The sequence below is a fragment of the Aricia agestis genome, chromosome 22 (assembly GCF_905147365.1).
Source record: "Aricia agestis chromosome 22, ilAriAges1.1, whole genome shotgun sequence".
In the NCBI taxonomy this organism is placed as follows: domain Eukaryota; kingdom Metazoa; phylum Arthropoda; class Insecta; order Lepidoptera; family Lycaenidae; genus Aricia; species Aricia agestis.
The window spans coordinates 568,576-594,787 of NC_056427.1; the positions used below are offsets into that span (position 1 = coordinate 568,576).

A 26,212-nucleotide genomic window follows, 5' to 3' on the forward strand; every position below is an offset into this window, starting at 1 on the left:
CTATCTTGTTTTTTATATTAGAGGTAAGGCGTAAAATATCTGCAATAATACTACCAATTTTTAATCAAATTGTTACAAATGTATTCTAAGTATAATGTAAAATGGTGATGAGAATATCTAATGCCAAGAGTTACATACAATTAATACAAACAATGTTAATACTGCTCTGTCAGGCCCACACGCACAGATCTGGGTTAAAGATAATCCTGGATTAAATATATAAATGTCATCTCTGTTGTTCGTTGTACTTTCGTTCATGAAAGAGAATAAATATTATTCTGTCATAGGCAAACTCTCACACCAAAAAGTTTGGTTAAAAAGCTGGCTCAACCGGATTGGAGCAAACAGACAGTTGGTGTAAGAGCTATTATTATTAGATAGCCTAAGCCCTAGGAGGGAAGACACAATAGTCATTGCGCTTCTTTATTGATAAGTGATAACATTAATTACTTAATTTATTGATAAGTCCATCAATCGTTCAATAAAATAGTTTATTGTTTACCCCTGAAATTTTTCCTAAAAACACATCTAAGAGGATTCGGCAAGCGCAACAACGTAATATCACAGAATAGATAATAGTACAAGTACAGAAGTCTCACTGCTTTGATGTTCACAAATGCCGCCGATTTATGTGCCTACATAAGTATTATTAGCAAACGGACCGCACGCGAGTAGCCGACATTAAGCTCTCTGGCGCCGCGCGAAGGTCGACTTTATTTCACACCTTGTGTGTGTTGTAGACTATATTCCGAAAATAGGGTTATCAAAATCGAATAAGTATAAATACCACGCAAGGTATAAGTACATACGGAAACTGTTAGGTAAATGAATAGCGAACATATAAATCAGTTTACACAGACACGACACCTGATTTTCTTTTGATGTAGGTAATTAGGTATGGATTATATTATTACCTATATATAATGTACTTAGGTATTTGCAGCTACCACCTACTACCTATTTTAAATAAGCATATTTATTATAATTAAGTATAAAACATTTGTGTGTATATTTAATAATATTATTATTGTCATAGATTTAGGTACCATGACATTAGATACATAAATTTGCCTTTTTTTTCATTGTCCCAATAATGGGCTGCAATGCAGTATTTTTTTTATAAATTTTGCCAATTAAAATATGACAATGCGTAAGAGGCGCGCGTGCGCCACGAGTCAGTTCGCGGCAACCATTGAATCGCCCCGACGTCGGGGAGTCTCGTATGTTGTTGTAGCTTGCCGGCGGAACGGCGGCGTGACACCCCCCTGGTTATATTAACCTACAGCTACTATTACTATTATAATACTTGTACTATTATCTATTCTGTGCCTACAGTGCGAGTTTCCTACGCCGGTTCTTCTCGCCGGGTTAGTACCGTTTCGGGAACTAACGTACGGCCTCATGTAGATGTTCTAAAAGTGTCAATAATTTTTAACCAATTTGGAAATAAAAAGATTTACATTTTCAGTTAACTTTATCCCAGATCTACGCAAGTGGCGTTTACGAAACTAATAATTCTAGCCAACAACCATCAGATACATACCAATCTGCAGTTGGTCGCTTATTTTATCTTTAGCAGAAATGAGGGTAGTTGCAAAATTGTTCCACTGCTCATTGTCGGGAAGGAGATCGTTCAGCCACCCCATGTCGGGCAGACCGTCTTTCCATTCTGTGTATTTCTGTAATTAAAAAAAACACATTACTTATAGTAAATGGACGCTGTTAAGCATTCGTGTATTAACCCACATAAAAATTACGTATTGAGTTATGAATGCAGTTATGTTCTTTAGATGATTTAGAACAAGACTGCATTCAAAATTTATCAACAAAAAAATTTGTGGGATAGGACATTAATGCTTAACAGTGACCAGTTAACAGTATGCTACATTGGATATTGCATGTACACCATACAAAGAACATTGAACCATATCGGCATAAATGTCGTCGTATTTTGGTGTACACCTATGAAACATACGCCAATCGAAAGAGATGATGTTTACAATCAATAATTTCTTTGACAAAATGTCGTAAATAATATACTTTCTGAGTTATTTCAGTTTAAAAATGTAAAATAAATAAAATATATTTATATAGAGCCTGAAATATTTCAAAAAGTATAACATTTACGACATTATTTTTTCTGTCGATTGACATATATTATGTTTCATAGGTGTACACAAAAATATGCCATTTTGGTACTTGAAACTAATTAGGTATGCCACGCTCCATACAAAAAGGTTCGAACTCTTTTAAATACTGATAGAAGATAAAAATTTTTGAAATTGAATTAAATCTATTTGTCTTTGAAAGTCAACAAAAAACCTACCATAATTCTTAAACAGTCAATTTATTGATATCTACAACAACTTCCAGAGAACACTTACATGTAGATATCAGACATGTTTTACCAACATAGTAACTTGACTCATTTTAATGATCAATGGTCACTGGAATTACAAGATAATTATATTATAAACTGTATCAAGTTGCCAGCAGTAGACATTTCAAATATGAATAACTATTGAAATATACAGTGTGTAACAAAAATAAGTGATAATACTTTAGGGTGTGTACATGTTCTTTGTAGAGAGTTCACTGTGAAAGTAGCAGCGCTGAAAGACCAATTTTTTTTTACTTTGTATGGGCAAGAGCCCCAGCGCCACGAGTTTCCCCAAAAGTGAAAAAAATTTTGGTCTTTCAGCGCTTCTACTTTTACAGTGAACTCTCTATAAGAAACACGCACCCTCAAGTATTATCACTTATTTTTGTTACACCATGTATATTAATATAACTACATGACGCCCACAACTCTGTTGTGCAGAAATTAGTTTATCGCACGGAAACCGTACATTTTTCCTTGATAAAAAGTTACTTTTACAGTGAACTCTCTATAAGAAACACGCACCCTCAAGTATTATCACTTATTTTTGTTACACCATGTATATTAATATAACTACATGACGCCCACAACTCTGTTGTGCAGAAATTAGTTTATCGCATGTATTGTCTTTCGGGTAGTGCTTTTTTACGTTCCTGTAAAATACGACCACACCCAACACTGTTTTCAATTGTTGACACACGATCAAGACACTTTGTTATTGTGATTTTCTATACTGATGACTACATATTTTATGTTTATATGCACTTTTTCGAGTAATAATAATTTAAATTTTGTGTTATAGTGAAACCGCACAAAACAGGGTCGCGTAAAACAGGGTATTACTGTACCTAGTCTATTACCTTATTTAAGGTCATTCCACCTCCGACTGCGCCTCCCAACAGCAAATATCTGATTTTTAGCACACCTCGTACCGCCCGAGCAACGAGCATACCATATCTCCGTCGGGGTATATTGATCGGGTCTATTGGTTTGTGCAGTAACAGACTGCGGCCTGTCCACACTGAGAATGCTACAGCTCTTTTGTCTACGGCAGGCCATGTTCGTTTTGATGTAAATCTGAAAAGTTAAATAAATAAAATTGTTAAGACTTCATATAAATAACAAACTGAACAATCTTTATAGGCTGCCTAAATAAGACAAAAGCACATGTGACCAATAATTCCGGATAGGTACCTTAAAGTACCATCACAATACAATATTATGCAGCATGCAATTAAAACTTGACTTGTTGAGCGGATGTGATCTCAAGGACACAACTAAGTCTTTCTTTTATGTGATATTTATATTTTATACAGTGTGTTAGTGTAAACACTAATGTAAGTGTGTTAGTGTTATCCTTGAACATAAAATGAGCCTGTCAAAATGAACAACTTTTCTATGAGAACATGCTAGGAACTAAAAAAATATTATGGTGGTTTCAAGGATAATGGTGTTTACACTAACATCTTGTAAAAGCAATTCTTGTAACCAGGCATTGGTTATCTAATATCTTAGTTTTTCAATGCTAATAAGCCAAAGATGTACCGGTTCTTTAGCAAAAGAAAATTTTTGCGAATACATCAATACAACGATTGGTAACACATTTTTGTACATGATTTCGGGAAATATAACAATGCACATACCTCAGACGACTGTGTAAAATCCTAGACATGATGTTTATATGAGTATTAAATAAGTTATTGGCTTAAAACATACTAAACCAAGACGGTTTCTTGGAGATTTTAATTCATAACCTACACCGGCGAAATTTAACAATCAAGGGCAAAACCAATAAGGGATTTAATCAAATCACAATCAGAATAAATAAACTAAAATATATTACACAATCAGTTTGTAAATCACTAAATAAAGATCACTTCATATTTTTGAAAATTGACAATTTTCTGATTTCTACAAGGCCATTGAATATTGAAATTTGACCACACGCTCGTGTTGCTATTGTATGAAAATAGTTTGTCCTTAAATCATTCAATTTCTATTACAAAGACTTCATTTGGAAATTAATTAGTTTTAAATATTATAAAATTTACATATAAAATTATTAGTTTGAGTTAATTTATAAATTCTTTTGCAATCATCGGTCAAGAAATATGAAAAAATATATTTCTAATGCCGTTTTTATTTCAAATTAATTAACTGGCAACATAGTTATGTCATTTGTCACATGGATGTCGCTGTCACTTTGGCTGTCACAGTTTATATGTTTCGATTCACGCAATTATTTATTTTCATTTGTATTATAAAAAGTACGCAAATTGTAAATTTATTTATTTTGTTGGGATTGACATCCTCAATTGATAAAAATATTTACCAAAATAGATTTTATTACGTCAACTACAAATAGAATATGACATTTAATTTGATAATATTAGCTTTAAATTACCGTAGCACGGAATGTGACAAAAAAGTGCAAAGAATATTCAGTGCTTCTTCTTGTGTTAAAAAAAACTATAGGTCCGGAGATACGTCAAAAATATAATAAAAATCTCTGCAGTGTTCGATATTTTTAGGAAAAATTACAAATTTTAAGATAATTCTGCGTATCAACTCTAGGAGTTACAAATAAACTTAATCTTTAGTGCTGTGGTTTAACTATTTGTGGTATTAAAATGACTGTGCTTTATTGAGAAGTGATACAAATCCTGTAAGTATTTTTTTGGATTCATAACTCAAGGCTTTTCACGATTAATTAATAGAGCAGCGCGGCTTTTGACCAGGAAGTAGTGATATCATGCAGTTCTTTGAACTTTACGAGATACGCTCCATAACAGAAGGGTTTTGGTTTTATTTTTAGATTGTATGCATCGTAATATTTTCAAGTGCGTACGCTAGGGCTGCCGATCGTGTAGATAAATAAAATACAGATTTGTTTGTTTAATACATCTGTACTCTGTATCAATTAATTTTCGTATTAATACTTCGAATGAAATATTTAAACTCAACCAAAATAATGTAGTTATTGCATTTGCCAATAAGTAACACTGAAATTGGTATCTTATAGTTGTCTATTAATGTAGACAGTTAGACACTGAGAAAGAATTTCAAAGATTCCACCTCCCCAGGGATAAAATTATAAAAATAGGTTAATTTCACAAGTAAAACCGCAGCAAAAGTTTGTTCTAGACATATCAAATTGTGTTTGTCCTCCTATCTAACTTCCTGTTTATTTATAGGAAGTAACTGTTTATGAATATATTATGAACTATAATAATCAGCCTGAAATGTATGTCTATCTGTTTTACCGCTCTTTTCTTCTTGATTAGTGTATTTAAAGAGAGAATGACTAATTCTTCTTACTCTTATATGAGTTTAGTAGATATAGAATGACTACCTATATTCTGTAGTTTTATGTTATTTTATTTGAATCTTATATCTTTAAACGAGCAGTTCTTGTATATATATATAATTGGAATCTCGGAATCGGCTCCAACGATTTTTATGAAATTTATAGTATATAGGGGGTTTCGGGGGTGATAAATCGATCTAGCTAGGAATTATTTTTTGAAAATGTCATTTTCATCGAATACCGAGCAAAGCGTCAATCGGTCAAATAGCTAGTGTTTTTATAAAGGATTAATCTAAGAAACTGTGTTGTTGTATTTATTTACTACTAATTTTAGTAACATACAAAAAAAGAAAAAAAAAGGAAAATACCAAAAGTCATAATAATAAGAAAAAAAAAAAATCTCAGGGGTAGGTTAATCCTTCGATCATGGATTCTTGGAAATCTATTGTTATTCTATTGTGTCTCGCTCACGGGTGAGCTTATGGGGCTTGATGGGTTATATTCAAAACCAGTAGGACCAATACATAAAGGCAATGCTAAAAGTCAGTAACAAGTTAGCGCTTCACATTTGACCCCAGTATGTGTGAGGTCATATCAAAAGGACAAAGTCTATGTAAACAACAAGCTAAAATAAATACTAAAGGCTGAATTTACATTATCACTACAACAGGATATATTAAGTGCTCCTGTTGATAAAAGTTTATTTATAGTCATATTATGTATTACACTAATATAATTATTATACATACTTATTGTCTGCAACTTGATTGCACTTAGTAAAATTAATTTCCATCCATTTTAGCAGGAGCCAAACCCTGGGACTCAAAGTATCATGTCAAATTTCATCTAACGCCTCTAGTCCACCGACGCTGCGAACTGCGAAATATCTGAAAAACCAATGCAAAACAGTGGTGGATGAGATAGTAAATTTGTTTGCCGCTGTTTTGCAGTTCGCAGCGTCGTTGGACTAGAGGCGTAAACTGGTTAAGTAGATTATTTGTGATGAGGTGATGGACAGGCACACTGGCATATCTTATATCTTTAAACGAGCAATTCTTGTATATATGTCGCAGGCAGATTGTATATTTAGCCGTATTACATTACGGCTAGCCGTTTTAAAAAACGGCGCCGTTTTGTAATGCGGCGTGTCGACGTTTAGCCGGATTGTAATTGCGATAAGTTCTTCAATAAGGCGGCCCACGTTTAGCCGCATCGTACTCCTACGTAAGTTATAAGGTGACCATGATTGCAAAATAAAACAATGCTGCAATGAGTGGCCTATACTTCATTAAATTTTGGTAAGCACTCAGAGAATAAGCAAAAAATTCTGGATTTATTTTTTTGTTTTGGCCCCCCTTTTGTTTTATGACGGTCGCCGGCTGCTATCACAGCACGCTCGCTTCGCTCGCTCGGCTCCCTCTGTGTTGTGAATTGTGATCTAAGTTCTAACCTAACTGAACCTACTTTTGGACTTTCTGGATTGTGTTTGTTTTTGTTTTGGTGGGGGGCTGCGCCCCCCGAGCCCCCCTTTCGCTGGGGCTGCACCCCCCCCCCCTGTCTGACTGTCAAAAAGGCGACTAGTCTCTAGCCAATGACATAAGAAACACTTCTTATGTCATTGTCTGTAGTCTTATTATATTACGGCTAGCCGTATTGAATGATGTATAGCGCCGAATGCATTCCGGCGGTTTTTTATTTAGCAGCATTCAATCCGGCTGAACGTCGACACGCCGCATTACAAAACGGCTAGCCGTAATGTAATACGGCTAAATATACAATCCGCCTGCGACATATACAATGTGTCCCGACACCGGTGTCCGATCCTTTAATGTCATAATCTATGGCATATTTTATCGACAAATTGGCCCTCAAATTTTTTCTCTCTTTCACGGTTGTAAAATGGCAGCCATTTTAGTTTTTCTCGGGCTTTCACACTAATCTGACCAGTACTTCTCCTGTAAATATCCTATGAAGATAAAAAAGGTCTCATTTGATAGCTAAACTTGTGAACTACGCTTACACAGGCAATATGTTATAAATTTCGTGGAATTAAACATAGAAAAACCAAAGTTTAAGAAAAAAAATTGTGTATTTTTTAATTAATGGCTTTTTGCGAAAAATTTAGCACATTAAACTCGGAATTTTCATTAAATTTTGTATACGGGGGGTTTGAGGGGCGATAAATCGATCTAGCTAGGAATCATTTTTAGGATATGTCATTTTATTCGTGATTTATCGAATACCGAGCAAAGCTCGGTCAAATAGCTAGTCATCATTCCTTACTTAATTTTTTAAAGAAATCAACATCAATATCTTCAAATTGATGGCTTTACAAGAATATGTGATATTATATAACTCATCAAGCGCCATAAGCTCACCGGTGAGCGAGACACAATGGAATAACAATAGATTTCCAAGAACCCACGAATTGAAGGATTAAATCATATTTTGTAATAATTTCATTAGAAATTATCACACCTAAAAAGTTTATAGTTTTTTCCCTCTGTAAAATAAGCACCTACTACCTACAGAACTTAGGACTTAGGAGCTATTGGCATTACAACAATTAATAATTTGAATATTCTTATCATATGATATTATATAATATGTTGTCCGCGACAGCTCTGTTCATTGAGTATTTCTTTTATTGATCTTGAGACTCAACAGATATGCAATTACAGGTCATAATGACATCATCAAATTGAATGTCAAGATTTTGATTGTTATTGTTGTTATCAAAACCATCCAATCCAAATCCAAAAGTTTGTTTCTTGTTGAACTTTGAATTTGCACCATCATAAAACTTAGAAAACTAATAAAAATATGAAATTGCTAACAATAAAAACTACAGGTTTTGTAAGGATTCAATAGCAAAAAAAAACTTACTAGAACTAATGAAATCCACCTAACAGCTGCATGTTATTGTAAATAGTACCTTACACTGTACATATAAGGTGTTATTTACGTTGTAGTTTTGAGATGAGATCATTCAGATGGGATGTTGACAGTGGGTGTAGGCATGAAATATGACCCATCAGTAGCATGATACCGTAGTTAGATTGTAACCTATCTGTACTCATTTAGTAATATTTGTCTTTTTATCTTTACTAGTATTATCCATACTATCCATCTAAGTAAAATACTAAGGGCCTGTTTCACCACTTTCCGATAAGTGCTGGATAGGCTATCTACAACTTTTTTTGACAGATGGAGTATGGAGTACTTATCTGTCAGATAAGTTGTGGATAGCCTATCCGGCACTTTATCAGGAAGTGGTGAAACAGGCCCTTAATACTATAAATGCAAAAGTGTGTCTGTCTAATGTCTCTTTATGTTTAATCACTGAACCAACTTTGATGAAATTTTGGTAAAGATATAGTTTGAGTCCCGAGATAGGACTTTGGATACTTTATATTCCCGAAAAATGTACGATTTTCGCGCGATAAATGAAATTCAGCGCAACGGAGTCAATCATCTAGTTTATACTTTATAGTTAAAGTAATACCTACTTACAAACGTAATTTCATGCTTGGAGCTCAGCTGGTAATTATGAACGGTATTATAAACTGCACTCATGTATGAGTTAATAATAATTATTTTAATTAATAATTATTTATGAATCTTTATTATTCATGGTAATTATAATAATTGCGGTGATAAAAATATTCTTATTTATTTTATTTAAATAAGCAACATAAATGTTTTTAATAAAAAAAATACTCGGGGACTGCCGCGGTAAAGCTATTGCATAGCATTTTTTATCAACTTATGCAATTATAATTCGCAAGCACATAAACACCGTGCCGAAGTCTGTGGAACTGAAATGACGTTACACTAGAAACTATAACGTAGTGATTATATTCTCTTTGTGTTTAAACACACTAGGCTGAATTACGCCGGCGTAAATTCCGCAGCGTTTACGCCGCGTTCGCGCCGCGCGAACGCGAGAGACGACACACTATTCCGTCACGTATTTGTATGCGTTTGACATTTGCGGTGGAATTTACGCCGGCGTAATTCAGCCTAGTGTGTTTAGACACAGACTAATTTCGAAATGGGCGCAACCAAGTTTCGGGCGACCCTTTTTTTACAAACCTGAGTAAAAAAACTGAGGGTAGTTGTAAACTTTCAGAATTTCAAGATGGCGTCGGTGTGGAAGCGGCTGCAGCGCGTCAACAAGCGCGCCGCCAAGTTCCAATATACGGCTTCTTACCACCACGTCGATATACAACTTACCACCAAATGGTAAGTCCTTTCACAGGACTCAAGTTCCAGTATACGTTTCCTTACCGCTACGTCGACTTGCAACTTACCACGAAATGGTAAGTGACATCCTTTCACAGGACTTTTTTAATTTTTATTTTTTATGAAATACGGGGGCAGACGAGCAAACGGGCCACCTGATGGAAAGCAACTTCCGTCGCCCATGGACACTCGTAGCATTAGAATAGCTGCAGATGCGTTGCCGACCTTTCAAGAGGGAATAGGGTAATAGGGTAGGGGAGGGTAGGGAAGGGAATAGGGGAGGGTAGGGAAGGGAATAGGGTAGGGGATTGGACCTCCGGTAAACTCACTCACTCGGTGAAACTCTGCGCAAGCGCTGTTTCACGCCGGTTTTCTGTGAGCCCGTGGTATTTCTCCGGTCGAGCCGGCCCATTCGTGCCGAAGCATGGCTCTCCCACGTTAAAATATAGAGTAAGTGATAGTGACGTCAGTCCGTGGTGACTGCTGACCTCACACTGACATACATTGATTCAATGTACTGTGCTGACTTGACGCCTCCGTGGTCCAGTGGTAAAGAGGCTCTTGACTCGGAGGTCGTGGGTTCGATTCCCGCGTTGGAAACATGTTAATTCCAAGTTTGGTTAGGACAATGCAGGCTGATCACCTGATTGTCTGACAAGTAAGATGATCAATGCGTCGGATGGGCATGTTAAAAGTCGGTCCTGCGCCTGATCGCCAGTCGTGTCGGTCGTCCGTCCCACTGGGTTATGAGCACGGCTATGAGAGTAAAAGGAATAGAGAGTGCTCTTGTGTACTGCGCACACACTTGGGCACTATAAAATTACTCCTGCGTAGCTGGCCTGGTTTCAGTCTAATTTAAGTCAGCACATATAATAATTATTATTATTATATGTGCTGACTTGAATTAGATTTACACTATGGCAATGGCCAGGTCAGCACTTACAGGGCAGTGGACTAACAGCAGTTACTGACTCAATGTAAATCTGCCTGTAGCACCTCCATCGTTGGTATCGCAGACACAATCGATTTTCAATTGTTATGCGGCAGCCGGCTGCCGCTTGGGGATTGATGGGTTAAGCATTGATTGTCCTTACACGAGACATATATAAAATTAAAGAGTTTTGCATCCATTGTGGATGACTTGTAGCGGTACCCACAATTCGCCTAACATTCCTGCATCGCGCTATCGAAGTTTCGGAGAACGGCAAGATATATACAACGTCTGAAATGACGTCAGTGGGCTTCGGCCTGACCGAGCATGCTATCTCGCTCGGTCGGAAGATCTTCCTTTTCGGCCGCCACGAACAACGTTAAATTGGTGACCACCGACAAGAACACGCATCCTTCTGGACATCAATCATCATCAACACTCCCCGCCCCTCCGCACCACGTCAGCAGACATCAAGCATAACCGGGTCGCCTCGACCATAAGCCGCGTTGGAGGTCCGCGCCGGTCGAACCCGCGTCTGGCTTGAACGGGGCAGCCATAGGCTACAACGACCGGTCAGCAAGCAGAGCACGGGGTCCCTCTCCTGGTCATTGCACGCGTAGCTTCGGCCCACACCTGACAACACAAGCGCATCGAAGAATACCGCAGGTCTTCGGGGGGGAGTGATGTGGCGGTACCCACAATTCGCCTAACATTCCTGCATCGCGCTATCGAAGTTTCGGAGAACGGCAAGATATATACAACGTCTGAAATGACGTCAGTGGGCTTCGGCCTGACCGAGCATGCTATCTCGCTCGGTCGGAAGATCTTCCTTTTCGGCCGCCACGAACAACGTTAAAGACTTAATACAGTGGTAAATGTTAGCAATTTCGTCTGAAACCGGGGCGGCGGGCGCAAACCATTTCCATAATAAATGTTATGAAAATCGCTTCAGCAGTTTCACTTAATATTCTTTCTCACGCTCGAGTATGACAATTGAAGCTAGATTGTGAAGATTCGATGCACAAATTAGGCGATGGCCTATTTAGGCCACCAGAGGTCGCCTCACAGTATCACGCGACGTCGCGTGATAAAGTTTTAGACAAAATATTGACTGCTATTCGATTTTTTATTTATTTAATTATCGTGAAAATTATGTAACAGCTGATTATTATCAATTAAAAAATGCTTAATATTTATTTATTATTATTTCTCCAGGAAGCCGAACAAGCTGAGCGTGGTGTGGACGCGGCGGTCGCGGCGCGTCGTCACCGAACCATTAGATTGGGAGCCCTCACTCAAGGATCCGCTTAAGTTAGTATTTGTCTTAACCTTACATTTTAGAAGTGTCATGCTAAATTCGTTTTTAAAAATTTTCTTTGTAAATTAACAAGTATGGGTTTAAATGGCCTGAAATAAACTAATTTTTTTTCATTAATAGGTTGAATGAAAAAATACAGACGAATCTACCTATTTCAGATGGTAATTTTTTAATGGATAAATATGATTTTTATTTATTTTTATTTTATTTTACCATTTATTTCAGGCATCTAGGCCCATAATACAAATACCTTACAGAATAACATACATATTCATATTATAATATAATATATCTTAACGACTAACATACATATTATTATTATACACTTAAAAACTACACTTTGTCACGTGTTGACGGCTACGTGACGCGCTTCATTCCGGAGTCTTATTAGCTTAGTAAGAAGAAATGGCAGTCGTTTATCTGTAACGTCGATTAAATATGTTATTTCTCTATAATTTTATATTTAATAAAGTAAAACTAATTTACTAACTGTACATATTTTGTATTTTTAGGGGATCCGTGATATTCTCAGTGCCGGAAAACCAGACTATAGCTGTCACGCTGTTCCGCGACTCCCGAACTAACGAGTTGGAGGACAAGGAGTGGGTGTTTGTGTTGGAGGATGTAAGTTATATTTACTCAACCGGGTTTAATAGTAATGCACTATCACGCGATATCGCGTTCAAAATATTTAGCACAGTACTATGGATTATCATAAAGAAATCGATTCATGGTGAACCTCAGAAATTTAAGCGCATTAAATCAAGCCTAGTAGACAGATAACGATTGACATTGACTTGACATTAAACCATCATGTCATTTTAATATTAAAATCATAACCACAATTTTTCCAGGTATCCCCAATGGGCAAGCGTCGCAAGCTGGCCTCCTGCCCGCTCAACCTGTGTCGTCACGCGTCGCTCGCGCCCGCGCAACGCACCGTGACACTGCAGCTGGAGCCGGCCGGCGGGCGACTGCGCTCCGCCACGCTCAACATGACGCTGCACTGCGTGCTGCTGCGGGAGGGGCAGGCCACGTGAGTAGACCCGGTGGACGTTGTTACGCCGCGTCGCGCTCGCACAGCGCACGTTGACGCTGCAGCTGGAGACGGCCGGCTGGTCCTTTCTAGGGACTCAATGTATCTCCATACATTGAGTCCCGATTGAGAGATTTAAGCGGACAGAGGTAGCAGACAGATACACTTTCTCATTTATAATATTAGTATGGATTTCTCTACCAGCGACGCAAACATGCAGTCACTCGCGTCTATTACTGTTTCATATTTTTATGTGTATTTATAGTCAGACAGACACACGCATTCATAATATTGTTTTACCCACCAGCGACGAAGACATGCAATCCCTGGCGTCGCTCCTCTCCGTGAACAACAACTCTGACATTGCGGTGCTAGATGACTTGGACGAGGATGACACCACGTTCTCCGATAATTCTACTAAACAGGTATTTACTCACCGACTGCAAAAATATCAGTTTATCTTGCGAAATTTATTTTACTTTATTATGTTTTTCAATCATTCTTTTTTCAATAATAATTGGAAATGTTAATTGGATAGGGTTGTCACATTTGAATGAGGCATAAATACAGGCTTAGGTTGTTAGTAACAGACGGACAAGAATGACAGGGAAAATATAATTGTAACTTGATTTTAAGCTAGACATTAATAAGCATCATGCGATATCGCGTGATTGAAATAAAAAAAATGATTGAACTTTAAAGAAAACATTTTGCTGGTTAAAATAAATTTGAAAACAATTTACCTTTTTTAACTTGTAAACTTCTTATACATCACGATAACCTCACATTATTTTGTATTGCAGATGTCAGATCTACGTCAGCAAATGGAGGAGATGACGCAGAGTTTGACTAACAGCGACATAGCGGCCACACCCAACAGTGTGCAAAGTCTAAACTTTGACAACTCTCGAACACCCACCGCACCCATGACACCCGAATTAGACACGCCTACCGCACCCAAGGAGCCGGAAGACCTAAAAATAGACCTCACACCCAAAAAACAAGAGTACAAACCGATAATAAAACCCGAGCTACCCAAATTTCAGTCTACCCCCAAAATTGAAGACGAAGAAAGTGAGTTTAAGTCTCTTGTTTTTAAACCGAAGACGATAGCTAAAAGGAACCTTAAGCCGCTGGAGTTAAAGACTAATTTGAATAGTATAAATCTGGATAAGAATGACAATGAAGAAGAGAAGACTCCTACGGATGGTTCGAAGTTGCTGCCTTTTAGAAATCTAGATAAAGATAAGACGCCGGTAAGTATGTTTCATTTTCTCATAAATGTCTGGCGACCCATGCCACAGCTATCACTAATTACTAATACATGGCTCATCAAAACAAAACAAAGTGTGTCTGCCTGTTTCTTCTTCATGCTTAAACTGCCAAACTGATTTTGATGAAATTTGGTATGGAGCTATTTTTAATTTTAGGGAAAGGACATAGGATGGCTGTAAAAATGTATGGTTCCTGCGCGATTAACGAATTTCTGCGTAACGGGGTTGCTGTGACATCAATTAGTAAACAATATTTTTAAATTTTTCAGGTGCAAGACCTCCAGGAGTGGTGCAGCTCAGTGACGCGCGAGTACCCCGCCTGCCGCGTCACCGACCTCACGCACAGTTTTCGCAACGGCCTCGCCTTCTGCGCTATCATACACCACTATCGCCCCGACCTTATGTAAGTTGCCCAAGGCGAGATGGCCGATCACACGATGTCGCGTGACGCGCGAGCTTGACAGGATGTGGCATGAAGTGCGAGAAAAATTGCCGATCTTACGATGTCGTGTGACGTGGGGTTTGACAAAATGGCTGATCACACAATGTCGCGTGACGTGTGAGACAAAATGGCTGATCACACGATGTCGCGTGACCCGTGAGTGTGGCAAATGGCCGATCACACGATGTCCTGTGACGCGTGTGTGTGTGAGAAAATGACTGATCACTCGATGTTGCATGACGCGATACGACATGGCCGATCACGCGATATTGCGTGACTCTCGAGTGTGACAAGATGGCCGATGACACGATGTGCCATTAAGTGCGAGAAAAATTGCCGATCTTACGATGTCGTGTGAAGTGCGAATCAGACGAAATGGCTGGTCACACGATGTCGCGTGACGCGGGGTTTGACAAAATAGCCGATCACACAATGTCGCGTGACGTGCGAGTCAAAATGGCCGATCACACGATGTCACATGACGCGCTTGTGTGACAAGATGGCCAATCACACGATGTCGCGTGACGTGCGAGACAAAATAGCCGATCACACGATGTGCGACAGGGCTAGTTGGTTTTATACCATTAACATTTTTATTTAGTTTTAAGAAGGCTTACAGACTATTTAACGTACTTCTATATTCTCTCTCTCTGCAGTGACTTCTCCGGCCTATCAGCGAGCGACGCGGAGACCAACGTGCGCCTGGCGATGGAGGCGGGCGCGCGGCTCGGCGTGCCGTGCGTGCTCGCGCCGAGAGACGTGTGTCGCGCCGCGCCCGACAAGCTCGCGGTATGTCTCCCTCTCTTCTGTCTCTCGTTCCCTCTCTATATATCTCTCTTTCTCTAGGGAAGGTTATGGCAACGTTACCTGTCTACCCTCGTCGACAACAGAGGGGTGTTTAATAAGTTGATCTGACGTATATTATGTCTCTCTCATGTGGCAGTCCACATGAGACACACACGTTAACGTGTGAAACGCATACAATATAACGCGACTGAATGTCGGCATGTTGTGTCATAGGTAATTTAAAATACATTGCAGACGGAATCAAGCCTAACTTCCGCCTCGGTAATTCGGCATAGTGTGTTTAGACACTAAAAGCTGACATAATCAAGACTGAAAATAGCAATAGTTCATCATCAGTTTCGTTTACTGATACAAAAAAAGTTATTCTTAACAGTTCTTATTTTTATTTTGTCCACAGATCATGACGTATCTGTTCCAACTGCGAGCTCACTTCACCGGCAACGAGTTGCAGGTCGAGCAACTCGGTGAGTGATCTTTCATTTTTTCCGATGTACATCCGAATCCGAATCCAATCAACAATAAGTAGAATTGACAACATTTCAAAATTTTTAAGCCTTAAAATAAAAAATACCGTTTCTTTAGTTTCTTGTCCTGATATAAAAAAAAAAACAAATTTTTTTATATTGCATTACTGAGAAAATAAATAAAAACTGAAAAATACGCTGTGACGTCATACTTACGGCATAATATCATACATTTTATTTGCAAAATATATTGTAAAATAGTTTTAAAAAGACAACATGAAGCATAAAAAAAAAACCGTCACTGTCAACCACCTGTCAACAATGACATTTCTAAAAAATAACGTTACCTCATTGGTTACCTATCCTCCAGGTTGACGATGACATTGACAGACGTCCTAATAAACGTAACAAACTTACATTGACAGATTTTTTCTTTTGTAAAGTGTAATGGATTTAACCGTTCAGACGTAAGTATGACGTCCCTTGGCGCTTACGTCTCTTTAGAATACGAACGATTAAAATCTATTTTTTAGGTATCTTAAAAACATAATTTTGAAAAAGCAAGAAACACGTGTCGCATTATTTTGTCTACTTTCATATAAAAGAATAAAAAAGCCATTTTAAAATTTTGAAATGTTGTCAATTCGTGGCGGTACCCACAATCAGCGCCACAATCCTGCATCGCACTATCGAAAATTTCTAAGTGCCTTGGTATATAAGGTATACGAAAGCTGAAATCTCTGGGCTTCGGCCAAAACCGAGAATAACACCTCGCTCGGTCAGAAAATCTTCCTTTGTAGCCGCCAATCATATTCCCACATACGTATACTCTAAGTGCGTTCGTACCAGTGATCGAAACTCCAAGTGTACTGTCAAACTGGAAAAACTAAATAAAAATAAATATTTAAATTTCTCTAATGCAACAAACTTTTGCTCGATGATAATAGAATTCGTGTGCGCTACCGACTCGCACTTAGGCGATTTTGTGTTACTAAATTCGATTCTACAATGTCCAGGTAACGACGAGACAGAATCCTCTTATCTCGTCGGCCGTCACGACACGGACGCGGCGCTGCCGGCCGAGCTGTTCAGCCGCGAGGTGAGCGCGCGCCGCTCGCGGACCGCCATACCGCGCCCGCAGCTAGCGCGACCGCCGTGAGTATTGTCGTTACTGTTATACAGGTGATGACGTCGTACCACTGACCTCCATTATACAAGTACGCTGGACTGATGATACCCTTTGAAATGACAGCTATTTTTTGTGCCTATTTGAAGCGGAATCAGCTCCCCCATTATTAGGGATAGGAACTAAATTTGACGTAAAAATGACGTTTGAAAGTCGCCATCATGTCGCCATATCGGCGCTGATAGCAGTAGTGGGAGTATTTGGAACTAATACTAGTGATGTACAACTCTACCAAATGGAAGCCTTTCGTCGATGCACGCCTGCGCAAATCATTCTCCTTATCAACGGTATGCTTTTCTGCGACCATCGTTACTATAAAGACTGAATTAGCTTTCATCAGAAAAGAGCACGACCCGCCATTGCTCCAATGAAAAATCAACATGAGAACGTGCGAAACTAAGCAGCGCTTGACTGTGTGCTGGGGCTAATTTTGGACCGTTAGCGAGTTTTTGTGAAGTCAAACAGCTGCCTGCAAGTCTTCGTCGTACAGTCTACTCAATTACTGTAACTCATCCGACTTCTCTTGGCCGTCGTTGCACTTGAACTGAAATGAGATGTCGATTCCGCAAGGACGTTGACACCTTAAAACGGTCATCACGTTCAAATGTAGCCCAATGTCTTCCGGAACATGGTCGCATGGTAAAGTTTAGAGTCTCTAGAATACTTCGGTATACTCTTGTAACCGAAGTTCGACTTAAATTAAGACTTCTAGCCACAACTCGTTGTCTAAATTCAGCTCTTAGCAAAGCCCTTGCTTGAGAGGCTTTATTTGGAGTAATATCCATTTCGCCATAAAGAAATTACGTTTAAAATGGAGTTAAATGAACAATAAATCAATAAAAATCGAGACAAAACAAAAACAATAAGACTTGACCGATTTTTCATACAGAACAAAACCGTTCAATTAACGATTAAAAAACTGAGTGCTTAGTGATTTGTGTCGTTTGTAGTCAAGCATGTTGGGAATGAAAATATAGAGTAAACGTACACATTCCCTATCATATTAACTCGCATTATTAATAAAAAGAAATAATAAATAACTATAACTTTTTAAGATATAGCGACTTGAATAGAAATGCGCGGGGTGGGTCGATTTTTTGCACGCAAGTGTATTATATATATTACTTAATCGCGTAAAACCTTTTAAAACACTTTAAAAACACAAAAACAATTCGAACGATTAAGCCATAGAGAATTAAAATAAATACATGGTTACCAATGGTTACGTCAAATTTAGTTCTCGGTCCTAATAATGGGGGCGCTGATTTCGCTTCAAATGGCACAAAAAAAAGTGGGTATCATAGATCCAGCGTACTTGTATAATGGAGATCAGTGCGTTGTACCTTGTCGGCCGTCACGACATGGACGCCAAGCTGCCGGTCTTTAACTGTACTGTCAAACTTTAGGTTTTTTCTAACTACATATATTTTGTTTAAGCTATACCAACTACAACTACTGACAAAATTAAATAAATATTATGTATTTTATTTCACGTGACGTCGCATGAAAAAGCAATTGTAGTTTTAAAATTTACTTTATGTAACCTTAGTATTACAAACAGTATTTTTTTATTATAAATAATATAAAATCGTCTTCTTACGGGCTGTGTGGCCAATCTTCTCCAAAACGGCTGGACATTTTTTTTTCTAAATATTTTGGTCACATGAATTTATAACAATGAACACCGTATAGTACAAAACGACATCTGCTGATGAACTGGTACAAAATATTTCTGTATCTCCATTTTGTTTCACGCGACGTCGCGTGATACAGCAACTATAGTGTTAACATTCTTGTCCCTTGTTGTAGTACTTCAAAAATGATGTAAATAAAAAAAAATACATCTCTATTTCAGCTCCCAAGACTCCCAGGACTCCAAATCCCAAGAACGGACGCCGGAGAAGTCGCCTACCGCTATCAAGGACGTCCGAGACATTCTGATGCAGTCCAAGAGCATACTGGGCAAGGTGCTGTCGCCGGTGCGAGCTGACAAACCCAGTGCCAAGTGGTTCGCTGATCCACTGAAGGTTACTGAGGTGGGTGATGATGATGATGGCCATGATGATGATGATGTTGGTGGTGGTGATAATGATAATGATGGTGATGATGATGATGCCACTATTAGAGATGAGCAGAAAGAGTCTATAAATACCCGAATGCTTGGTCATACCTGTGTCAGAGATAATTCTTTATAGAGACCCTGTATGTGTCCTACACCTGTCTAAGTAACTATCATCGCTGCTACTTTCACAGTAAAAATTACTAACGCAAAGAGTGTCTGAATGTCTGTTACCTCTTCACACTCAAACGGCCGAACAGATTTAGAAGATTTCATTTACCCATCTATGTAGATTAACGCCTATACGTGGGAGAGCCATGCTTCGGCACGAATGGGCCGGCTCGACCGGAGAAATACCACGTCTAAATTTAGTTTGTTATTATTTTTAGCAATATTCCGCGAAAACAACTTCCACCTTTAAGTAAATGAGTGAGTGTACGCATAGGCATGCGTACAGCACCTCCCTCCTCCCACACTGCCTATGCGTACACTCGCATGCAAGAACTTGCAAACACCACCACCACACAAGCAATAATGTTGGCAAATCCGTGCTAGGCCCCTCACCATCATGCAGATTGAAACACTCGACGCGCGTTTCGCCCCAACACCGGAGCATCCTCAGGATGTGGACTCTACGAACAACGTCCGTTAAGTGACTTAACGTCCGTGGTGGTGTTTGCTGTACGCATGCCTATGCGTACACTCACTCATTTACTTAAAGGTGGAAGTTGTTTTCGCGGAATATTGCTAAAAATAATAACAAACTAAATTTAAACTATGGATTTCCGCAAAGTAACGCCTGATTCCATTAACTAAATACCACGTCCTCACAGAAAACCGGCGTGAAACAGCGCTTCCGCTGTGTTTCGCCGAGTGAGTGATTTTACCGGAGGCCCAATCCCCTACCCTATTCCTTTCCCTACCCTCCCCTATTCCCTTCCCTTCCCTACCCTCCCCTATTACCCTATTCCCTCTTAAAAGGCCGGCAATGCACTTGCAGCTCTTCTGATGCTGCGAGTGTCCATGGGCGACGGAAGTTGCTTTCCATCAGGTGACCCGTTTGCTCGTTTGCCCCCTTATTTCATAAAAAAAAATGTACAGAAATTAAAATGTACGGTTTCGTCTCTAATAAATGGTATTGTAGAGTGTATACCCGACGTTCAAAAAGAGTAGTAAATTTTTAATTGAGTTTGAATTGACCTTTGACCTTAATATTCTAGCCCGTACCAGCGCGTCCGGAGAAGCTGATGACTCGTAAGGAGCTGACGGACCCCTTCGGCTCTGATGAGGAGGAGGAAACGGCTACTGATAGTGGAGGGGGTGAGTTACTTTCTTATAATAGGCCTCCGTGGTCTAGTGGTTAGAGCGTCGCTCTCGACTCCGGAGGTCGTGGGTTCGAATCCCGCGTTGGAAACATGTTATTTCCAAGTTTGGTTAGGACAATGCAGGCTGATCACCTGATTGTCTGACAAGTAAGATGATCCATGCGTCGGATGGGCATGTAAAAAGTCGGTCCTGCGCCTGATCTCTCGCCAGTCGTGTCGGTCTTCCGTCCCACTGGGTTATGGGAGTAAAAGGAATAGAGAGTGCTCTTGTGTACTGCGCACACACTTGGGCACTATAAAATTACTCCTGCGTAGCTGGCCTGGTTTCAATGAAACCGGCCACCGTCACCGAAACCGGTGTGGGGAGTATTATTATAATAGGCCGCACACAACTTCAAAATCATTCAACACAAGTAAAATTATTGGACGAGGAATTTATTATGAATCATTTAATTTAAAAGTAACATGAATGATTGGAGTATTTATTTATATTAATAGCAACAGCTTTTATAGGTTATGTGTTATGTGTTACCTTGAGGTTTTTAAATGTCCCCTAGAGGGCACTTTAGCCATTTTGACGTCATGTAAAATATTATAACCAGCGTAAGATCAAGAGGCTTCCAACCACACTTCATTCGTTTGATTATTACAACTAGACTTTTAAAACTTATGGAGAAACAGATGAACATCCATACATACAGATCAAAATTATAACCCTTCTTTTTGGTTCGCCGTTTTCGGATCAAAATGGAAATTTTGACAAGCGCCGATTGCCTCCTACAGTTTCTATGAACGATCTTAAAGATTAGCGCGCCCTATTTCTGATTACAGCGGAGCTTAAGGGAGTTATAATGAACTCATTTACTATCGAAACATCAACATTTGAAAGCCATACGATTACTATTTCACCATAACTAAACTACTGATCTTATTATAAAGGATGTGATGTCAATATAGTTAAATATAGTCATATTAATCGTTCTATTTTTTATCATAAACAACAATATTTTCATACAAAAATCACCTAAATATTTATATTTACAGTCAAATCACCAGTCCAAGAAACCAAGGACAAAACCGAACCGCTGAAACCAGAAGAAACCAACGGGGTGCCAGAGAAACCCGCCTCGCCCGAGTTACCCAAACCTACACCGGTAAGATTTTTTTCTTCTGTTTTTTTGTTTTTTTTTTTGCTTATTTTTAATACTAACACGTTTTATTAGATTTTATAATTCGAGTTATAATATTGTAAGGAAAACATTTATACACTTTTTAATGAAAATATTTACACAGCAAACAAATAAAAACTAGCTAAAAGCCGAACTTTGTGAGGGTTCGCGTCGTTTTAGTAGTGACCAAACCTTGACTGACCGATGATAACACATCTACATATAAATAAAAATGACTATGTTAAAGCACAAATCAATAGGCGTGATAGTTTTTCCGTAAAGTATACCACAAAATATACAGGTTGTGGGAGCCCGCTTCGCTCGCCCTGATAAAGACAAGCAGACGGCTTGTCTTTGTCTAGCACATTGAAAATGTCACTACAGATACAGACAACGGACCGTTAATTTTAATACGCTGCGTAAATATTTTTATTAGTAAAGGGGTGTTTAATCGAGCTTACTAAAATGTATGTTCATACCTGTAATGACAGATTTTAGTTTTCAAATTTCATTGCAACATTTTTATGTTAATTTTGCCAAAGTATGTCAATTAAATACATTAAAATTATTTGGCTCATACACGGGTCAATTTGTCGTTTCGATCGATCGTCAACAAAATCGTCCAATCGATCTTTTGAACGTAAAATCGTTTGCGATATTGCTACACACGTACAATTTGTCGTTCGATTTTAACATCGAGGAGATAAATTGTTACGATAATTGTCCCGTGTATGGCCACCTTTATACTTGTCGTCATCACCATGTAGAATAATTCTTAATTCATTTTTACCCCATAATAATTTTTGAATTTTATTCACAATAACCCCTTTGACCTTTGACCTCGAATCATTTGTGTGGCGTGGCGCTTGCGCTTGTAGCAACTGCTCTCGCGGCACGACGAGTTGAAGGAGCGAGCGAGACAGCTGCTAGAAGCGACGAAGAAGGAAGCGAGAGAGAAACAGCGGCGACAGAACAGCAAGGAGAAAGAGGAAAAGACTGAAAACGGTTTGAAGAACGGCGACGTTGGCAGCCCTAAGAAGGTATTGCATGAAGCTTTTTGTTACTCTACCTTACATTTTAACACTGCAAACCAGCTCTGGAGCATAAAGTTAATATACCTAGTGGAATAGAGCAACAGTCTCGAGCTGTCAAACGAAACCAAAATTGGTTTCATCTGTGTGTAAAAATATGTGTACGTATACCCTTACACAAGCATGATTGAACATGAATTCTATGAGATCAAATTGTCAACGTGCGGCACGTGCCGACTGGACGTCAAAAAAAGAGTCCTGCTGTCATGTATCACACGTCTCTTTTTACCACGCAGTGTTACTGATAGTAACATCTCGCTTGCTCAGGCCTTTGTTTCTCTATTCCGCTAGGTATATTAACTTTATGCCCTGGAGTTATGTGCAGGCAGTATAGGCCGTGGCCCATGGACGGCAGCGTCCTATGGCGTCCCATAAGGGCCGGCAGTGTTTAGGATGTCGGCTGATTTCGTACATAGGGGCGACAAAATTAAAGTGACCTATGCTCATAAACAATATAAATCCAGCCCTGCTGTAAACACATCTGCAAATAGATACTGTTTTTTTTTTTTGGTTTATAACAATATGAAATATATATTTAAATTTTGACCTTTGACCTTGGCAATTACTTGCCCTTTTTTACCTTAAACCAATATCTATGCAGTTTCGTTTCTTGTTCGACCCATTTCATGTCATTTACAGAAACGAAACTGCATTAATAATGTAATAATAATATCTTTATTTCAGGCCAAATCGCCCATATAGCCCATATTGTAGCCTAATCGCAATAGTAATGAAATAGTAGAATCCGGATGCTGAAATGAAACTTGAAAAATCTTGAAAATGTATCTATCTATATGTATCTATACATATAAATAAAATTGAAGTGTCTGTTTGTAATATTGAAAGAACCGTTTCTTACTACATCTATATGAATGTACTTACGATACATATAACAAAATAGCATTTTTTATAATTTTCGTCTGTCTGTATGTCTGTCTGTTTGTTCCGGCTAATCTCCGAAACGGCTGGGGCGATTTTGACGGGACTTTTTTTGGCAGATAGCTGATGTAATAAGGAGTAACTTAGGCTACTTTTTAACTGACTTTCGATAAAGGAGCAGGATATATATATTTTTTTTTTATATTTTGTTCTGGAAAATTCTCTCTTTCTTATTATGATCTTCGTTATCACATTTTGCTGACGCGGACGAAGTCGCGGGCAATAGCTAGTGTATATATAAAACTCAAAGGCTGCGTCCCCATCAGACGTGCCGTAACACGGTGCCGGCGCCGCGCCGTGTCTGATGGGGACGCAGCCAAAGGTGACTGACTGACTGATTGACATAGTGATCTATCAACGCACAGCCCAAACCACTGGATGAATTGGGCTGAAATTTGGCATGCAGGTAGATGTTATGACGTAGGCATCCGCTAAGAAAGGATTTTGATAAATTCCAACCCCAAGGGGTTCAAATAGGGGATGAAAGTTTGTATATAATTACACTTCTTAACGCGAGCGAAGCCGCGGGCAAAAACTCGTTTATTATAATCTACATTTTTTTATATTTCAGGCGATGACGGAAGAGGAGAGGCAGGCGATGTTGCGGGAACGCGCGCGGAAACTCATCGCGGACGCCAGAGCGGGACTAGTGAGGTAATTAAAGTAGAAATACTTTTTCATCCACGATTCAGTAGGCCTACAACGAAACAATTTTGAGACTCAAACAATCGGACGAGAATGCCGCGTCCCACTCTAACAACGTCATTTCACGTTTGTTAGAGCAGGACGCGGCATTCTCGTACGATTGTTTGAGTCTTAAAACGGTTTCGTGGTACTGCCCCAGACTTCGTATGGAGTCTTTGCTACCCTCTTTTCGCCAGGAATTTAGAGGAGTACACAATTTTTCAAAAGAGACTAGGTTAAAATATTTATAAAATTGTGTCGTCCTTTATATCTATGCTATGTAATAAATAACATTTTTTTTAATGAAATTAGGGGGCAAACGAGCAAACGGGTCACCTGATGGAAAGCAACTTCCGTCGCCCATGGGCACTCGCAGCTCGCAGGGAATAGGGTAATAGGGGAGTGTAGGGATGGGAAGGGAAGGGAATAGGGGAGGGTAGGGAAGGGAATAGGGTAGAGGATTGGGCCTCCGGTAAACTCACTCACTCGGCGAAACACAGCGCAAGCGCTGTTTCACGCCGGTTTTCTGTGAAAACGTGGTATTTCCCCGGTCGAGTCGGCCCATTCGTGCGGAAGCATGGCTCTGACACGTCAATCTTTGGCCTTTGACCTCCTAATTTGTATTTTTCAGCCCGACGTCACCCCTATCCCCGTCTCGAGGTCGCGGCACGCTCGAGATCATCAGCAAACAGTCCGTCATGGAGGAGATCGCTGCAGGTAAATCCAAATACGTGCACATTAAATAAATAAAAAATATGTTTATTTCAGGCTTCATCAACCCATAAGAATATTATTAGATGTGTTAGTAACAATGCATGACTTACATGGGCGTATCCAAGGCGGCAAAATAACCAGGTTTTGGTCCAGGGGGGGGGGGGGGGGGCAAAATACCCAGTTTCTGGGCCAGGGGGGGGGGGAATACCCAGGTTCTTGGGGCAAATTACCCAATATTAAGAATAAAAAAAATATTGTATTTCAAACAAATGGCAAAAATTCGTTTTCTTAATTTTTGATGTTTATAGATAAAAGTACTAGATAATATACTTAGTAGGGACGTCAACATGATCCAGCCCCCCCCCCTGCCCCCCCTCGGTACGCCCATGATAACTTAACCTATGTTAGTATTGTTAGTAACAATTACATTATGATTGGGTGTAGCAGGGTGGGTCGCATTTTCATCATAAAAAATATGCGGCAAATACGATGCGAGAAATTAAGTACGAATACACTTATAAGCGTAGCAGGGCGCAACGCTTATAAGTGTATTCGTACGTAACTTCTTTGCCGGCCAATACGGCGACATGGCTTGGCATCGTTCTTCCGTCGAAGTGCAAGCCGTTAGCCTAATAATAACTGAGAAATACTTATCCAAATTACATAGGTGTATAATAGACTGGCTTACATAATGGACTAAAATAAAATTTAAGTAGTTTCATTTTTAACTTCACAAATAGACCTAAAGTGGCCATCAACGACGCTTGTATGTTAACGTGTACAATGCAATAAGTATAATATTTAAACTGTGTAAAAAATAGTTTTGTCTATGAAGATTGTC

The 26,212-nt window shown here is 39.0% G+C and overlaps 2 protein-coding genes across 8 annotated transcripts in view; one reads left to right on the plus strand and one right to left on the minus strand.

Annotated features, from left to right (window-relative positions):
- Positions 1-4,280, minus strand: part of LOC121737932 (dynamin-like 120 kDa protein, mitochondrial) — a 32,860-nt gene extending 28,580 nt beyond the window's left edge. For 3 of the 5 annotated variants that reach the window (XM_042129668.1, XM_042129665.1, XM_042129664.1), the window contains exons 1-3: positions 4,024-4,279; positions 3,241-3,457; positions 1,544-1,679 (exon numbers count right to left, since the gene is read on the minus strand). In XM_042129668.1, the coding sequence (XP_041985602.1) occupies positions 1,544-1,679; positions 3,241-3,457; positions 4,024-4,052 (382 nt within the window). In that variant the 5' untranslated portion in view covers positions 4,053-4,279. Of the gene's footprint in view, positions 1-1,543; positions 1,680-3,240; positions 3,458-4,023 lie in introns of all 5 variants that reach the window. The other 2 variants (XR_006037203.1, XM_042129666.1) reach the window with 2 other exon arrangements.
- A 599-nt stretch (positions 4,281-4,879) lies between these two features.
- The window catches only part of LOC121737973 (EH domain-binding protein 1), a 28,192-nt gene continuing 6,859 nt past the window's right edge, over positions 4,880-26,212 (plus strand). Inside the window, exons 1-17 of one of the 3 annotated variants that reach the window (XM_042129724.1) lie at positions 4,880-5,045; positions 9,821-9,932; positions 12,079-12,174; positions 12,694-12,805; positions 13,036-13,217; positions 13,525-13,642; positions 14,021-14,473; positions 14,761-14,894; positions 15,590-15,722; positions 16,138-16,204; positions 17,221-17,359; positions 19,246-19,426; positions 20,670-20,769; positions 21,819-21,928; positions 22,822-22,983; positions 24,545-24,627; positions 25,289-25,374. In XM_042129724.1, coding sequence (XP_041985658.1) covers positions 9,829-9,932; positions 12,079-12,174; positions 12,694-12,805; positions 13,036-13,217; positions 13,525-13,642; positions 14,021-14,473; positions 14,761-14,894; positions 15,590-15,722; positions 16,138-16,204; positions 17,221-17,359; positions 19,246-19,426; positions 20,670-20,769; positions 21,819-21,928; positions 22,822-22,983; positions 24,545-24,627; positions 25,289-25,374 — 2,260 coding nt within the window. In that variant the 5' untranslated portion in view covers positions 4,880-5,045; positions 9,821-9,828. Of the gene's footprint in view, positions 5,046-9,819; positions 9,933-12,078; positions 12,175-12,693; positions 12,806-13,035; positions 13,218-13,524; positions 13,643-14,020; positions 14,474-14,760; positions 14,895-15,589; positions 15,723-16,137; positions 16,205-17,220; positions 17,360-19,245; positions 19,427-20,669; positions 20,770-21,818; positions 21,929-22,821; positions 22,984-24,544; positions 24,628-25,288; positions 25,375-26,212 lie in introns of all 3 variants that reach the window. The other 2 variants (XM_042129725.1, XM_042129726.1) reach the window with 2 other exon arrangements.